This window comes from Artemia franciscana, chromosome 19 (genome assembly GCF_032884065.1).
Source record: "Artemia franciscana chromosome 19, ASM3288406v1, whole genome shotgun sequence".
In the NCBI taxonomy this organism is placed as follows: Eukaryota; Metazoa; Arthropoda; class Branchiopoda; order Anostraca; family Artemiidae; genus Artemia; species Artemia franciscana.
In genome coordinates, this window is record NC_088881.1 from 3,006,081 (window position 1) to 3,025,458 (window position 19,378).

The window sequence follows — 19,378 nt, forward strand, 5'->3', positions numbered from 1 at the left end:
GGTGTGATTCTTTGCTCGAAGAGCCTGCTACCGTCAGGGTTTCCACTGAATTAATTGGAGATAGTCCAGTTGTCTAATGGCTGAATGACTAAGAATAAAGGTGCAAAACTAAGGAGCTACTAATCATCCAAACGAGGTTCTCGCGTCGAGAATCCAACTTCATCTTCAATGATTAAGCTATCAAGAGAGTTAACAAACTTCGGATTAGGAATTCATTTCTCCTAAGAATGTACATCTCGCAGTTTTCATTTTGCCACCCACAGCTCAATCGGATTCTATTTTTACAAGAAAGCGGGTGTGATGCTTTGCTCGAAGAGCCTGCTACCGTCAGGGTTTCCACTGAATTAATTGGAGATAGTCCAGTTGTCTAATGGCTGAATGACTAAGACTAAAGGTGCAAAACTAAGGAGCTACTAATCATCCAAACGAGGTTCTCGCGTCGAGAATCCAACTTCATCTTCAATGACTAAGCTATCAAGAGAGTTAACAAACTTCGGATTGGGAATTCATTTCGCCTAAGAATGTACATCTCGCAGTTTTCATTTTGCCGCCCACAGCTCAATCGGATTCTATTTTTACAAGAAAGCTGGGTGTGATGCTTTGCTCGAAGAGCCTGCTACCGTCAGGGTTTCCACTGAATTAATTGGAGATAGTCCAGTTGTCTAATGGCTGAATGACTAAGAATAAAGGTGCAAAACTAAGGAGCTACTAATCATCCAAACGAGGTTCTCGCGTCGAGAATCCAACTTCATCTTCAATGACTAAGCTATCAAGAGAGTTAACAAACTTCGGATTGGGAATTCATTTCGCCTAAGAATGTACATCTCGCAGTTTTCATTTTGCCGCCCACAGCTCAATCGGATTCTATTTTTACAAGAAAGCTGGGTGTGATGCTTTGCTCGAAGAGCCTGCTACCGTCAGGGTTTCCACTGAATTAATTGGAGATAGTCCAGTTGTCTAATGGCTGAATGACTAAGAATAAAGGTGCAAAACTAAAAAGCTACTAATCATCCAAACGAGGCTCTCGCGTCGAGATTCAAACTTCGTATTGGAAATTCATTTCTCCTCAGAATATACATCTCGCAGTTTTCCTTTTGCCGCCCACAGCTCAATCAGATTCTATTTTCCTGTACGAGAAAGCTGGGTGTGATTCTTTGCTCGAATAACCTGTTTCCACCTTTGGCTCGAAACTGCTATTTTAGCACTATTTCATTATGTGTAGCACTATAGAACGTTATCAGGGTTGCCATTTGTAGTATAAAAGTGCTATTCTAGCACTATTTCATTATGTGTAGCACTATAGAACGTTATCAGGGTTGCCATTTGTAGTATAAAAGTGCTATTCTAGCACTATTTCATTATGTGTAGCACTATAGAACGTTATCAGGGTTGCCATGTGTAGTATAAAAGTGCTATTCTAGCACTATTTCATTATGTGTAGCACTATAGAACGTTATCAGGGTTGCCATTTGTAGTATAAAAGTGCTATTCTAGCACTATTTCATTATGTGTAGCACTATAGAACGTTATCAGGGTTGTCATGTGTAGTATAAAAGTGCTATTCTAGCACTATTTCATTATGTGTAGCACTATAGAACGTTATCAGGGTTGCCATTTGTAGCATAAAAGTGCTATTCTAGCACTATTTCATTATGTATAGCACTATAGAACGTTATCAGGGTTGCCATGTGTAGTATAAAAGTGCTATTCTAGCACTATTTCATTATGTGTAGCACTAGAGAACGTTATCAGGGTTGCCATTTGTAGCATAAAAGTGCTATTCTAGCACTATTTCATTATGTGTAGCACTATAGAACGTTATCAGGGTTGCCATGTGTAGTATAAAAGTGCTATTCTAGCACTATTTCATTATGTGTAGCACTATAGAACGTTATCAGGGTTGCCATTTGTAGCATAAAAGTGCTATTCTAGCACTATTTCATTATGTGTAGCACTATAGAACGTTATCAGGGTTGCCATGTGTAGTATAAAAGTGCTATTCTAGCACTATTTCATTATGTGTAGCACTATAGAACGTTATCAGGGTTGCCATTTGTAGTATAAAAGTGATATTTTAGCACTATTTCATTATGTGTAGCACTATAGAACGTTATCAGGGTTGCCATTTGTAGCATAAAAGTGCTATTCTAGCACTATTTCATTATGTGTAGCACTATAGAACGTTATCAGGGTTGCCATTTGTAGTATAAAAGTGCTATTTTAGCACTATGACAATCACTTTTTTTTTTACTTTAGCACCAAACATCGCTGCGTAGCACGCAAATTTTTGTAGCACTTTGAGTATTGATCTTGTTGGCAACCCTGGTTACCATCCAGTTTGATTATCCTCTGTATAAGTGCTCAGGATGCCCAGTATTCGTAGAAGGTCCAAAAACCGCACCGGCACTCTCCAGAGGATTCCAAATACAGCCTCAAGGTCGAAGTGTAGAACCAATCAGGTAACTTTACTACCACTCAGTGAGAGGTTTGATATGGTAATTTGAAGTGGTGTCAACATCTTTCTACAAGTATATCCAGTTCCTTTCCCAGAGGCGAGGTGTCTCAACTTGTACTGCCGTTTGTTCAGCCAATATGGCAAAGACGCAGAATGTGGTATGGTCAGATTACTACAAGAGAAGGCACGTTCAACAGAGTACTTTTAGAGCAGCTTTGCAAGACGTGGTTCCACGATTTGGAATGATCCCACGAGGAAACCCTCGTGGAATTATCGCGATAATATCCCTGGAAACCCAACTGTTAATTTCTTTGAAAGAACAATTCTAGAAACACAACTCAAGGGAAAAAATCTAGGTAAATGGTTAATTAATGACGTTCTTAGCATTCCTTAAGTTCCCTAAGTTCCCTAGCATTCCCTAAGTTCTTAGCAGGCTGGTGTCGTGAAGCTTGTCACAAAGTTTTTTATATAAGTTTTATTTTGCATATAATTACAATGTTGTTATATAATGAACGTATTATAAAATATATATTAAATATGTTTGATGTTAGGAGAGTTTAGTCTGGTTTTCACCAGACTATGTTACATCTTTCAGACCGAGTAATTGTATAGAGTAAAACTGTTTTCCTACCAGCTATTAAACTGAAAAAACGAACATTTTGTAGAAAATGGATAAAAACAAACATTTTCCAGCTGAAAGTAAGGAGCAACATTAAAGCTTAAAACGAACCGAAATAATTTCATATATATGGGGACATAACCCTCCTCAATACCCATCCCTTCACGTTGAGCCTTTTTTCGAACTTTTGAAAAAGTTTCTGATTCTAATTAGAAGTTATTTTTGGGGGACATAATGTCAAACTTTGGTCTAACGAATGGGGTATTGAGAGGGTAGGCCCCCTCAGTACCCGGCAGGCCCCCTCTTGCAAGGAGTAACCCTATTAAACGAACAGCTGTTGTATATATTGTATTTATACTTATTCATCAATAGATTTTTCTCGAAAATGACACTATAATTTTGTTTTTATTGAAATCGGCATACTACCATTTCCTAGCTGGGAAAACGATTTGGATAGGCATAAGACTTCAAGAAAGTTCGTCTATGGCCCTTATTTTGTAAAAAAAAAAACATATGAGAGAGGTTAAAAATACTTGGAATAGCTACAATAAATGTTGCCGAAGATTATAGTCTGTGTTTTAAAAAGCACACCGCAATATAATTTGAATATTGATAATATAGAAGTAATCTTCGTACTTGTCTATTTTGAATACTCATGGAAATCCGCCCTCTTCTCAATGGGTGTCCCTGTGAGTGGGCGTTAAGACTGTGACACCAAATAGCGACGAAGACCACACTGCTTTTCCATCACAAACATTAAAAACAAGAACCATAGGAAATCTTTTTCGTTAGACATTGGAATTCTAATTTGAATGATTATTTCAGTCCTATGTCCAAGGGCCGTCGTGTTTTTAAAATTTTTATATCAGTTTCATTGGTCGTATATCGTTGTAAGTCTTTTTTTCTTTTTTGTATAATTAGATTTTGCTGAGGCCGGTCCTTGGCCACAGGACCGGAATATTCATTGAAATTAGAACTCCACTGTTTTACGAAAATAATTTCCTATTGTTCTTTTTTTTATGTTTAGAACTGTGACACCAATTCAAAAAAGTGTCGGGGGTTGAGCAAACAGTAATTTTTTTTTTAATGCGTGTAGGCCAATTTTTCGAAAAAATTTACTTTAAACATTCCGAAGAAACTCATACGTAGTTGACAAATAGGTTTTGATATTTATTGCATTCTTCTAATTAGCACTTCTAGTCTTTAGTTTACAGTTTGTTGTTTGATTTTTCTTCTATTGCGTATAAGCTTTGAAGTTTTTTTTATCTCTTTTGTTTTTTATATCCCTTTTTTCTATTGAAGAAAATTTCCGCATGTTTTGGATATATTTGTTTCGATTTCGTTCAAAGCTTGGTCAGTCAGTCGAGTATCCTGAACAGTCCGTAGGACAATCCGTAGAACAGAGTTATAATAGCTATATTATAGCTAGAGCTATAATATATCGCTTTCTTAATGAAATTTGATATTTAGAAGGACCTTGTGTCTCAGATCTTTTCTTAAATCCTGACCAGATCCAGTGACATCGGGGGGAGTTGGAGGAAGAAACCAGAAATCTTGGAAAATGCTTAGAGTGGAGAGATAGCGATGATACTTGATGGGAAGGATAAACACAAGTCCTAGATACGTGATTGACTTAGCCGGACTGGATTGGATCTCTTTGGGGGAGTTGGGAGGGGGATCAATTCGGAAAAATTTGAAAAATTGGGGTGTTTTTTACTTACGAACCCGAAGTTTTGTTATCTGACGCTTGAACTATGTTTAACGAAAGGGCTATCTCAAACAATCTTTATCATATGGTTCATGGGAAAAAGAGGTTGGGGGGTAGTTGCCCCCCCTCTTTTGTCTCTTAATCTAATCTCTTTTGTCTCTTAAAAAGTGAACTAGAATTTTCAATATGTAATCAAATCCTCTCTGAGGCTTATACGAGCATCCCTATTTCAAATAGTAGGCTGTACGAAAAGTGCGGCTCAATCCCACTTTCTAGGGCTATAATGAAAAAAAGGTTGAGATGGCTAGGGCACGTTCTGCCGATGAAGGATGACAGATTGCCGAAGATTGTCCTTTTCAGCTAACCGTCTAGGGCTAAACGGAAAGGACATTGTCCTTGTTTGGAGTGGGAGGATGTCATAAAGAAAGATTTAAAGGAAATGGGAACTTCCCGGGAGAGTGTAAAGAGGGAGGTTTTGAATAGAATGGGATGGAGGAGGAGCATGCGTAGCAGTGCGTAGCGAGTGCAGTGAATTATTATTATTATTATTAGTAACAACAAGCTCGTGCGTATGGGGGCCTGCACCCCCTCAAAATCCGGAATTTTTCAAAAAACTTACTATTGACATTATTTAAATATTTTTTATATTAGTTATACTAGATTATTGGGCTGGCTGAGTTGTTATAATAGAATGGTCAACTTGGTTACGACTAATTTAATTACGACATCTTATGCATGAAAATTCATTAACATATAACTAATTTTGAACATCTATCATGTACTTAAGAAGGGGGTCTAGACCCCTTGAATTATCTAATGTTTTCGTCAATTTCTTCATATTCAAATTATTAGCTCATTTTTCTATTATAATGGAAACAACTCTGAACCCTCTCATAAGCGTCTCAACCCTCTCATAAACTAGGCTTCTTAGAATTTTTATCAAAAAAATGATCTTATTATTATTACTGGCCACACCGATACTTATGTATTATAGCAACCACACCAAGGAAATGAAATCATAATCATGAAAATACCAAAATGTGATGAAAATATATTACTTTACTACGTGTCATCATAATCATGAATATACCAATATATGATGGAAATATACTACTTTAGTAACAAGGAATATACTAGTATATTCGGAACAGTATATAGTATATAGGAACATACTTAGTAATATACTAAGTATGGAATATACTTTAATTATAAGTATAAAAGTATAATACCAAATAAATATAGAAAGCAGGCCTCCCAGAACGCATTATATTAAATATCTAACCTAACCACTTCTATATATTAAATATTTAATTAAAATATACCTGCTAAGATACCGTTTATCTCGCTCAGGCTAAGCTGATCATCTGCGAGTGGACCCTCAAAACCGGTTTCATTACAGATCAAGGACAACAGTGTGGTCACTATAACACGTAAGCACCGCCACTCCAAAAAATGCCCGTGTAAATCTATTTCCTAGCCCACCATAAAGTGCCCAATTATACTCTTTATTGACTGTCCATTATGGCGAGCACTATCAACTTCTCATAGCTGATCATTGTGAAAAATAGGCTATATTTTTGTTCTTTAATCAGGCAAATAACAGCATAAAAATGTCAGATATATAAAAAAAAATTATGGCCGGGTTCATGGATCCTATAAAGGAATCGTAACCTGCCAACTGCCACAATAAACAGCTTCCGAAATGAGGAAATGTTTCCTGGCTATGGTTTGGCGTTGAGAGTGTCTATCCCCTTAGCGGAGTCGGCTACAGCCAGAGCTCCGAGTCGCAAATATCTAATCGCCATCTTGAAATGGTCTTCAGTCTTATTTTGTCTTTGAAAGAGTTAACATGGATCGTAATTGATAAAAGAATTACAGCGGGTCTTCGGATTTATTTGATAATGAAGATTAGTTAGTTTAGCTCGTAGTTTTGTAAGTACTTATTTAATTTTGATAATATAATGCTTTAATAATATTTTGTTTAATGGATTTACTCACCGCCAAACAGTTTTTTGGCTGGATGATAGAAGCCTAGAATTAGTGCCGTTTGAAAGAAACATGTTAAGAAAACAATTCTTAGTTGATAATTCACAAAAAAATTGTAATTAACATATTTTGACTGCAATTTCAGTGTACCCCCCATCTAATGTGCAAATATATAGTCTAGCCCAAATTTGGTAAAATTCTAGTTAATTGACTTCTTGCTATCTCAGAAAGGGTTTAGGTTAGGAAAATGAAACCTTCAGTGATGAATCTGCAGACTAAAGTATGTCCCGGGAAGGTATTTTGAAGCAACTACCTCCACTCCTTTCCCCTCTATATCATTATTCGTTTTCGAAAGAATCGTTTTCGTTTTCGTTGATCGGATATTTGAAATCGCGAATCTGTAATAGTTTAGGAACAAATTTGGGTTATATATTTGCACATCAGGGGGTGGGGGTAAAGCATAGCATATATTAAATACGTAAACTAACCATTGCTGTATTTAATATATGCTATGCTTTACCCCCCCCCCCCCCTATTGTGCAAATATATAATAACTCCATAACGGTGAGTTTGCGGTAATTTTGCAAGAGAGAAAAGATGTTCCAAAAGTCAAAATGCATTTATTAACAGTAGTTTCAAGACCCTAAACAATTGTTCAGGTAATAGGGACATTGCCCATAATTTTTTCTCCTAATTATTGGAATGCCAACGCCCCTGGATGTATCGCCCAAATTATATATTTTTTGTTGATGTTGTTATATTTTTTTTGTTATATTTTTTTTTTGTTGATGTGTTATATATATTTTTGTTGTTTTATATAAAAAATTATATATTTTTTCCCCGTTTTATTTGAAGAAAATTGGTAGTCCAATGGCATCATTTTGAAGTAAAGTAGGCCTACTAGTGCTTATAGCCTATTTTTTCATACTCAATTCAGATAGGCTATAGAATATGTTTTTTTTTTTTGGGGGGGGGGGGGGGGAAGTTAGCCTAGCCTAGGAGTTTAGTTCGATAAAGGAAATTTTTGGTATTTTCTCTTGTAGCCTAGAATTGGGGCTGTATGAAGAAAACAATTCTTCGTTGATAATCCGCAGAAAAATCGTATTTAATATATTTTGACTGCAATTCCACAGTACCCCCCTTCTAATGTGCAAATATATAGCCTAGCCCATATGGTATAAGCCTAGAATTGGGGTAAATATATGACTGTCCATATTATTGACTTACCAATAAAGTGAACATACCACTTGATGCCTTTTTTTATGCTCTTTACGAATATATTAATCGCTTCTATCGCAAGTTCAAATTTAAGCACTTTTTGACCTAATCTAACCCAACCTAACCTTATTATAAATAATTTTGGCACTGAGAAAATGTTGTATTATTTTGTAGATAACTCATACTTTAATTGCAAATTCGTCATTTTTCGATAAAAGCCATTCTTTTTATTCGGAAAGAGCATAAAGGTATTGAGCGGTATGTTCACTTTATTGGTAAGTCAGTAATATGGAATGTTACATTTATCCCGGTTTTCATGGTCTTTATACCAGACAACATTAACTTCGGCTCGATGGGAAACTATATTATTTTAGTTAGTATTTTGGGTAGACTAGTTAAGGTTACATATTTAATATAATGCAGTCTGGGCGGCCCCCTTTCCATAATTTTTTGTTATAGTTTTCATAATATTGTTGATAAAGTATTAAATTTTCATCATATTTTGTTTTATTTCATTAGCATTAACCAAACTTCACTTCTCGACAGAACTTGAGTGTGGTGGCTATAAGACACAAATACTGATTTTTAAAGAAATCAGACAGGCCGTCAATGTCTATCTATAGAAAGTTGCTTATTTTTGTGAGTTTGAATTCTTAATGTTGTTTGTAGGCTATGTCATCAACAGTTGGTTCTTAATGTGGAATATTGCTAAAGTGTTTAATTTTTCGCAATTTAATTTGCGAATCTTAGAAATTTCTTTTTGTCTCAAATATCATATGGGAAGCTAAACTGGCTTTGCTCGCCAAGAATGCCCTCATAAACCTAGGCTATGTGTACGCCTTTACCAAATTATAAATATACAGCTGCCTATTTGCAGCCAAAAGTGCATAAAGACGATATTTGTGTATTATACACCACTCACTCAAGTTCACGCTGTGTAAAACTAGAGAACAAACCGGTTTCTTCGTTAGTTTCTTTCAGCTTAGCATGAGACAAGTGACAGAATAGGTGGAAAATATACAATTTGGGCTATATATTTGCATATTAGGGGGGAGGGGAGGTAAAGTGTTTGAACAGGAAACCAATTGGTACTTCATAATATGGGGAATAATTGGACCTTACACATTTTGCATGCAGACCCGCTATGCTTTAATTCCCCCTAATTTGCATCAAATTTGTTTTTAAAGTAACAATGGAACCGGTTTTTTCTCGAGTTTTACACAGCGTAAACTTGAGTGAGTGGTGTATAATAGACTACACAAGTAACCAAAAACTATTGCAGCGATCACATATCCCTTTTTACAATTTGGTGAGCTGAGCAATATTAAGCTTTCAAGCATAAGGTATAAGGTGGTATTATTATTTTATGTTATTATTATTATCTTACGTATTTACATATTATTATTTTATGGGTATACCATTTTATGTATTAGTACTATGATATTATCGGAAATAAGAGTATTTTTGTTTTCTATAGGCTCTTCTAAAAGAAACAGTAATAACCAAAAAGAAGTGCCAATTGATTCTATTGTCAACACTTTCCAAACATAATTGTTACTACCGTGACAATGGGCAGCATATCCCACACCCTAGACGTGGCGTCAATTCACGTTTAATGATGTTGAGAGTAAAGATCACCATCTAGTAGTGTCTTTGGTTAATTTAAAGCTAATTTCAAAAGTGTAACTAAATCCCGGGGAGGTATGATGTTGATATACTTCAGGATGAGAACCTGAGAGAAACTTTCCTGGAACAGTTGAATACTAAACTTGAGAGTTTAAAATTTGTTAACGTGGAAGATGGTTGGAATAATTTTAGAAGAAAAACAATTTCGAAGTTGCAGGTGGTGTCTTAGGGGAAAAGTCAGGACTGCAGATGGGAATATTAGTGAAAAAGCTTTATGTTTAATAGAGAGGAGAAGGGGCTTGTACAAGAACTGTCTGTGGAGAAAGCATTAAAATATGAACTAAGGATGTCTGAAGTGGAGGACATGGATAAAATTGCCGAGGCATTGGAAGACGCAGCTAGACGGCATAATAGTAAAATTGTACTGGTATGTTAATAAATTGAGAGGGAGTAGTCGATCCGGACTTGTCCCAGTTAAAGATAGGAACAGGGTTACAAGTGAAAAGGAAAGAGATGAACCGAACGTTTTGAGAATTTGCTAAACCGAGATAGATTTGCAGAAAAAGATATACAGATAAATAAAAAAGTTTTATGATACCCTGAATATGAAGGAACATTTGCTTTATGATGAAGAATTATCAACAGTACTAAAAGGATTAAAAAATAATAAGGCTCCAGGTGCTAATATTGTGGTAAATGGGTGAGGTTAGAAATAAGTTACTAAAGATTACGAATATGATTTTTGAAAGAGGGGAAGTACCTAACGATTTTAGGAAAACTTTAATTAAATCATTGTGTAAGAAAGGCAATAAGAGTGAGTGTGGTAATTATCGAGGCATTAGTCTGGTCCCTATAGGTAGTAAATTACTTATTAATATGTTACTTTTTAGACTGAGAGATGTTGTTGACATGACAAAAAGGTGGAGGATGTGTCGACCAAATTTTCACTTTTAAGTTAAGAATTGAGAAGTGCCTGAGTTGTCAAATACCTTTGGTCTTCAGTTGTATAGATTATGAACAAGCGTTAGATTCTATTGATAGAAAAGCCTTAGCAAAGGCCCTATCCTTGTATGGTATATCATATAAATATACTAAAGTGATTAGTGCTATTTACGAGAATAACACTGCTGCGGTTAAGGTAGGAAATGAGGTTAGCAGCTGGTTTTGTATTAAACCAGGATTTAAGCAGGGTTGTGTTGTTTCCCCCTTTATATGGATAATTTTGATGAACTTTTTCTTAAGGAGCGCACGAAAGGCAATGTGAGACCACGGAATTAAATTGGACGTAGATTATGCTGATGATTTAAGCATCCTAGATGAAAGTGGGAGCAAAATGAATGAACTTTTAGAGGTGTGCTTCTTGCAAAATAAATTCATGTATGCATTCATTAGTCAGAAAAACTAAAGCTTTGACATGGGGGGATGGCTAAAAACTAGGTTCAGGAAGATTGCTATGTGAATTTCTATAGTCTTTCATCTAGCATCTGTAGAAAAGGCCCTAGTTTGGCGTCATTTTTCTATTTAATTTTGAAGTTTTATTTTGGTATTATAACGTACATCTGCGGATTTTTTTGGGCTAAAATTACATGTTTCTGGCTTGAATAGTTAGGTTGTTGACTCATTGCACAGACAGGGATGGATTGTACACTCAAAAAGGTTCTTTTATAACTTTTTATAACATTATCCTAAATCGTGTCCTATCCTGCACTGTCTCCGCTTATTTGCAATGAATTGTTTAATTGCTTGTGTGATCATGTCTTGAATTCTTTTTTGTGTATTGATTTCAACTTTAATTTTAGGTTTGCCATTATCTGATCAAAGACTTAGGATTGATTCCCTGTAATAAGAGACGTGAATAAGAAGCAAAAAAAAGTCTGAAAAACCTGTTTTGTTTTTGGCTATCAAATGCTAAATTTTCGAAACAAGTTTTTGCTTGCTTTGATTAACGGAGTCACATTTTTGATAGGCAGATTATCCAATGCTTCAATTCTAGTTCCTGTGAGATTGTTATGACAGGTTGGCAGTGATAATTCTATATGGGGCATTTTTTTTTTCTTTACTAACCAGTCTTGTCAATTCGCAGAAATGAAGGAGGGAATAAAAATTGCAAAATATATGGAGAGAACTTCGTGCTGTCTTCATCTACAATGGAAATAGAAAAAATGCATTTTCGCATGCATACTTGAGGTCTGCTTAGCGCAGGTCTCCTGAATCTATGCCTTTGGCCGGGTTTGTGGTTGGGGGCAAAATCCTCCGACGCTTCCCGTGCTTATCCCCCATACTCCAGGCACCCCATTTGGAGCTAGGCTTACAGAGTGACACCGCTAACCCCGTTCCAAACGAAATAACCAGGATTTGAACCCCGTCCTCACGAAAAAAGGCTTTCGAGTCTAGCATGCTAACCTGGTGAAGACGGCTCTATGTTTCTTTTTATTAAATTACTTCAAAATATTTCTGTTTTTCAAAATCCGCCCCCTTCTCAATGGATGTCCCTGTGAGTGGCCGTACAGATGTGACATCAAATAGCGACGAAGACCACACTGCCTCTCCATCACAAATATCAAAAAAAGAAGAACAATAGGAAATTCTTTTCGTTAGACATTGGAATTCTAATTTGAATGGATATTTCGGCCCTGTGCACAAGGGCCGTCTGTTTTTGAAATTTTTCTGTTAGTTTTATTGGTCGCATGTCTTTTTAAGCATAAAGCTTTCCCCTCCAGTTATTTTTTTTTAGATGTCGACTCCTGTGAATCATAAAAAAATAATAGACGCTACTTTTTCAGGTTCAAGGCTCTTTATAAAAGCAATGAATTACAGAATTTTATACATTTTTGCCGTTGGTGGGGAACAGCGCTGTATACCAACGATAAAAAACAATAACTACACCTTTTCAATGAAACAAAAATAACTAGTCTTGCCCGTAGGCTAGTTCTTATTAAAGAAATAATATCGACATGCCATTCCGACCTACCGCCAACGCATGCCCATTTGAGACAATATTAACTTAATAACGTCAATTATCAGGCAACAGTGGGTACAGCGACAAAATAATATGGAAAATATATTAAAAACACACACACACACACATATATATATATATATATATATATATATATATATATATATATATATATATATCGGGTGACATCATGTTTGTGTGTCGACTGACGTCATGTTTTCAACTGACGAAATTACAGACCGCGACATCGGGACACAAATGACGACCGGCACATAGGGAATATAAATGACGACACTCAAAGAGAAAGCGACCGGGACAAAAGGAATGTTCGATTAGCAATCACCATCAACAAAGCACCGGGACACAAATGACGACCGGGACACAGGGAGTATAAATGACGACCAGGACATAAGTAAAAAAAAAAGGTAAAAACTACAAAAAAACTAAAAAGAAAAAAAAACAACTAAAAACTAATAAAAAAAACTAAAAAAGCTAGAAAACTACAAAAAGGAAAAAATAAAAAAGGAAAAAAATGAAAAATAAAGGAGAAAAACAAAACTTAAAAAAACGAATGTATATACAGACCGGGATACAAATGCCGGGGGACACAGGGGGATATAAATGACGCCCGGGACACTCAAAGAGAAATCACAGACTGGGACACCGGGACACAAATGACGACCGGGACACAGGGACACAACTACAAAGGGGACGCTGGAGGGCACAGGGGGATATATAAATGACGACGGCGACACAGGGAATGGTCGATTAGCAATCACCATCAACAAAGCTCAAGGGCAATCATTAGAATCATGAGGTATAGATCTGAATACGGATTGTTTTCCCATGGACCATTATATGTTGCATGTTCAAGAGTCGGTAAACCTGACAATCTATTTATATGCACAGACAATGGGACAGCAAAGAATGTTGTATATTCGCAAGTTTTACGTAGTTAAAAACATATATATATATATATATATATATATATATATATATATATATATATATATATATATATATATATATATATATATATATATATATATATATATATATATATATATATATATATATATATATATATATATATATATATATATATATATATATTCACAGGTGGGACATAGGGACACAACTACAATGGCGCGTAACGACTTACGCGCGCGGGGGGGGCTTGGGGGGTGGGCGCGAAGCGCCCCCACCAACTAGGTGTTGGGGTGGCAAAGCGCCACCCCAACAGCTATTATATATATATATATATATATATATATATATATATATATATATATATATATATGATATTTGCTTTTAAAAATGTTGCTGGGTATTGCGCAGAGGGTAACGGCTGCTCGACTATGGTCAAAAAATGATTGAAAAGTGGTGGGAAAGTACTCTTCTAACAAAAAGAAAGTGCGTTTTCGTGCCTTTTTGTGTTTTTTTTTCAGTCATAAAAAATTAATTATTGTTTTTGTTTTTCAGAATAAGATTTGCCATGGGACACACGGATCGGTGTCGGGTACAGACAGGATATCTCCTTGTGCTTTTTCTCTTCATAGTCGTAAAATCCAATGCGGATCAAGGTAGGCAATTAAAATTACAATAAACTTTGTTATTTCTTGTGTGGTCACAAGAACTTAAGCATTTTCTGATGGTTTTTACTTTATTATTTTAAATGCAATTAAATTTAAAAGTGCATCGATATGGTGAATTTGCGAATTTCACAGCGTGATAGTGTTAAGATTTTATTGTGATTTGGTGATATATGCTCTATACTGGTTAGGATACAAAGGCTTTTACGACTATCTCAAAGTCAGACGGTATTTTGATTGAAGATAATGTGAGTATTCGATTGTAAATAAATGAAAAGAACAACCTGAAATCCACTTAGAAAAGTCGCAAAAACCTTGGTCATATCCTGGAGCCTTTTCCAGTTAAGGAGTCAATAAGTTTAGGGAGTGTACGGATGATGGAGCTCCCTTTATTGAGAGGTCGTATACAAAGGTTTTGGAGTGAAAGATGATATAATAAATTATATATATTATAAATATATTTATAATATATGATATAATATAATAGCATAATAATAATAACTACATAATTATTCAATAATATTATTATTAATAATAATAATAGTTTTGATTTTGGAGAAATCTGGTACATCATTGCCGTCAGACCTAAAGGTGTGATGGCAAAATCTTTGCCATCAGGCTAAAGTGTCAAATCCGCCATTAGGAATACGGAGATAATTGCCAAAATCAGATTTGTTTTCAAAGGGGGGGGGGTGAATGGGTTAATCTAGGCCAGAAAACATCCTTTATTTGAGAATAGGTCCAAACAGTTTTTGACGATTATTTGATAATTATTGAATTGCCAAATAGGAACTTCAGTGTAAGAAAAAATAGTCGTTTTCTGCACTAAACATTAGCGTAAATAAAAAAAGTCGTTTTTCTGTAAAATAGTACGAATTAAAAAAAAGTAGTATTTTGTTAATAATGTACCGTACGCATTTCTTGGAACAATCGTAATATTTTGAAATAAAATAAAATTTTGTTTTAAAACTATGACAAGCAAAAAACTCGATTTTTTCGTCTTTTGTCAAAAGACAATTTGAACCAACTAGTCGTAAATCAAGTAGGGGTACCGTATAATACAATAAAACAGGAGCTGCAAAATATACAAGCTACACAAACTAAAAAGGGTAATTCAAGAGAAAGCGATAAAGCTACTAATTGTATAGAAATGAACTTAAAAATTACAACTAAAACAATTTTTTAACCATAAAAATTTATATTTAATAAATGAACCAATTCAGTATTATTTGATTGTGAATGTTGTTTTGAAGTGTGAAAATTTATATTATAATTCGTGTTCTATGTATAGAAGTAAGCGACTCAACTGGATGAGATGCGATAACGTGTACTAAAAAAGAAGTCACGTGCGCAATTGACATTTTTTTAAATTTCATCTTCAAAAAAAATATACATCTTTAAAAAATACAATCCTGTTCTTTAACGTTATTTCCCCGTAGATAGTTCTACCAGTACTTATGTGTTATCCCGACCACACTCAAGTAGCTTAGCATAAGTGAAATAAACTACTATGCAGGTATATTTTAATTAAATATTTGATATATAGAGTTGGTTTGGTTAGTTATTTAATGTAATGCGTTCTGGACCGCATGCTTTCCTTAATTCGCTGTTGTACTTTCCTTAATTTTGTTACTAAAGCATTGCATTTTCATAAGATTATGATATATTTCATTATGATTAGCCTAACTTTCATCCTTCTATCTTTATGTATTTTTATCTTTATATCTGTCCTCAGAAAAAAACAACTGAAAAGTAGTAAGTCAAAGACATTTCTCAACCTTTGTCTCGCCTGAGAAGCCTCACCGAGATTTGCCTCGCCTCTGTCTGCATAGTCTAGAGAAATGCTTGAGCTTATGTTTTACATGAGTTACCGGGTATTTACGCAAGAATGTATTCGGGGGAATGGGTAAGGGATACTAATGTAGACTATCACAGGTGCCAGTGGGGATGGAGGGCTGCTTCCTAGATTTTGTAAAATATGTTTTATGGTATTTTTGATGAAAAATGCATTATTTTGGTATTATCATTGAAAAAAAAACGAAAAATGTCCCCCGAGATGTTTAAATTTTGCCCCCAATCCTTTACATCATTAGGTCGACGCCACTTTAAACTATACGAAAAACATCCTAAGATCTGCACCTCCACCCCTCTTGTTAACTTGTGTATATGATTTAGTCTTCAATTGGTACATTTCTTAATATTTTTAGTTGTATTATTGGACACTACAAAAGAAGATACGTTAGATTGGACGAGATACCCCTTTGGACCCCTTTCATCAACTCCAGGAGTAAGTTTATTTTTCTGTTCTATCGTCACTAGTTTTATTGAAATAGTAATCATTAGTTTATTTTTCAAAAAGAAAAAATCACCACTCAGCGTACGCATACCATTTTCATTTTGTATTTGAAAAATATTATAGGCGCGAAATTCAATTTATTGAATTTCACTAGTTTTATTGAAATAATATTAGGTGTTTAGCAAAATGAATGTATACATATTTCAGGGATTCTTCTAAAAACAAATCCTAGTTTTAATTTTTAATTAATTGAAACTTGATTAAAGTAAAAATTTATATTTTTACTTAAACCTCACGGGAGATTTACTCCTAGGTTTGCTAGAGCATCCAGGATTTTTAATTTTTTCCCCACCATGCTTCAGGTGCATCTGGGGGCAAACTTTATCCACCCGGACCAAAGATCTGCTCCTTAAGTTAAGATATTCTCCATAGTCTCCAAGACGGAGTAAAAAAAAAAAAACTTTCATCATCGTAAATTGTTCGTGGTAGTAATACCCTACTAATTAGTACCCTAACTTGGTATTATTTAGCACCCTCACTAGAACTACCCCCTTCCGAAAACGAGTTTTTTGTAAGTTCTGCATAGGAACTAGATAACCCGCCCCGTTGCTTGGAATACGTCTCATCAATTGGTCTAATCTTTGTTCCTGTATCTTATATGGGCATGAAGATAATTAATTCTACAATTAAATAATTAGATTTAGATACTACAATTAGATAATTAGTAGTTTCTGTTCTACGGAATCCGTTACATCTCTTTTTCTGTAGTGTTGAAATAGTTGGGATACAAATTGTGTTTTTTTTTCACAAATTTTGACACAAATTGTGTTTCTCTTACTTAGAAGGGTAGATGACAATACTTCTTGTACCAATAACTGTCCGCCAATTCCAATTGAAAAACTGAAAACTTACATTTGAATACATAGATACTAAATATATATATATTATAAGATACATAATTTTTAACGTACTGTCTTTTGAATTCCTCCAGTAGTCTCGTCTGCAACTGAAATTTGTAAAAAAAAGTCATTTTTGGCAGGATTATTGTATCTTTGTATAAATAACCGTTTGTCAACAACAGTTAAAACTTGTATTTCGGTTGGTATGTTCTAAATTTTAAGGTTTGTTACATATTGCTTTTTTTGGGTTGTCTCATTCATATTGTCTATAGCTGAGATTTTTAAGTATGGAAAAGTTGTTTAAAATATTGTATTTCTTGTAAAAATAATTGTTCGTAAAAGATGATAGAAAAATGTAATGTGCACATTTGCAGTTCAGTAAAATTTATATTGTTGGACATACAAATTTGGAATTGAAACTGGAAATCTATAAAAATTACATTTTGACAGAAATATTACATGGGAGGTAATCCTAGTGTGAATTAGACTGTATTCCAATTGTCTTAAGGAATAAATTTTTCGATTTAATGAATCTTGCTTTAAATTTAAAGAGACCAAGCCCCTAGATTAACTAGATGTCTTCAATCGGGCAATGTGCTTTTATGGTTTGTATTGCATTCAATTGTTTTATTGTATTAGACCGCCGTATATGGTAATTATACTCTTGAAGACTGTGTAATACCCTTTGGTTAATTTGGCAATTAACCAAATTTACAATTGGTTACAAGTTTACAATTCTGAAATGTAAACTTGATGCCATATTCAGTTCGTCAGCTCCACTTTTTATTTCAAACTACATGTTTTCTGCAGTTAATACATCATAGTCTTTTCTATTGTCCATGTATTTTTTTTTACATTTTTTTGGGGTGCAAAACTTAAGGGAGGGTTAAAGAAATAATTGAGTTACTACTCTTGAACACAATGATATATTTTTGTTGATTTGGCGCTAGTTTGGTTAGTTTTTATGTCAATTGTTTTAGCAATTTGGTTATATCTCAATTGTTTCAACAATTTGTTTGATTTATATTTCAATTGTTTACACAATTTGGTTAATTTCGTTTCAGTTTTTTCAACGATTTCGAAATATAAACTTGACGCCAGGTTCATTATTTTCTTTCTAATTGCATATTTTCTTCAACTAATACATCGCCGTCCTTACTATTGTCGTATAAATATGGTTTAATTGTTTGGAGTGAAACTTAAGGGGAAGGGTTAAAGAAATAATTGAATTATATGAAGGGCTGTTTAACAATGTCCAAATTCTGTATATTAATAGGTAGGAAAAACGATTCAATTATGGTTGCAGGGATACCTGCAACTTAGTAAAGAGCGAATGACGACCCATAATAACCAAAAGTTTACAAGTATGTTTAGAAAACTGTCTGGTGAGAAAAAATTTCCATTTGAAGCTGATACAGGAATGATAACTATTGTTTCAATTAACCGAAAATGGCTTTGGATCGAAACGAAAAGTTCACCATTAACTATCGTCGAAAACCCCATAAAGGAAACTTAGTGTTCCCAACCCTGAATACCAATCATTTTTGCATGGGTAGCACTGATGTGTCTTTAAAAGCTAATTTTTATTTCGTTATTTGTGCAATATATATGCAATATCGGATCAAATAAACTAAGTCGTACTGTTTCCCTAAATTTGTAGAATTCCGAAAAACTAGCGCTTTACTGAAAACTGATCTTACGTGAGGTTTTGAGAGCATTAAAAATTGGAGGTTGTCTAAATATATTTCTAGAGATGTAATAGCTGTTATGGCAAAAAAATCTGATTGGGCATGAACGTGTGGTACTTAGTTCAGTTTATTCATATGATGATCAAAGAAAGTAATGAAGGGATACCATAGACCTGAGAAGATACTAAAATTCCCTTATTTCATGGCCCTCGGAAGACTGTTGAGAGCCTTATGAGTTAATTTATCAGCTTCCGTAGAGTACTTATTCTCTTTTCTTAATCGTATTTTTCAATAAACCAATATTTTTTCGGAATTCTGCAAATTCAGGGAGA

General features: G+C 34.5%; 1 protein-coding gene across 1 annotated transcript in view; it reads left to right on the forward strand.

The window, feature by feature from the left end:
• Positions 1-6,596: 6,596 nt before the first annotated feature.
• Positions 6,597-19,378, forward strand: part of LOC136039170 (ephrin type-B receptor 1-B-like) — a 175,324-nt gene continuing 162,542 nt past the window's right edge. The window contains exons 1-3 of the mRNA XM_065722683.1: positions 6,597-6,714; positions 14,054-14,154; positions 16,371-16,450. Coding sequence (XP_065578755.1) covers positions 14,067-14,154; positions 16,371-16,450 — 168 coding nt within the window. The 5' untranslated portion in view covers positions 6,597-6,714; positions 14,054-14,066. The remainder of the gene's footprint in view (positions 6,715-14,053; positions 14,155-16,370; positions 16,451-19,378) is intronic.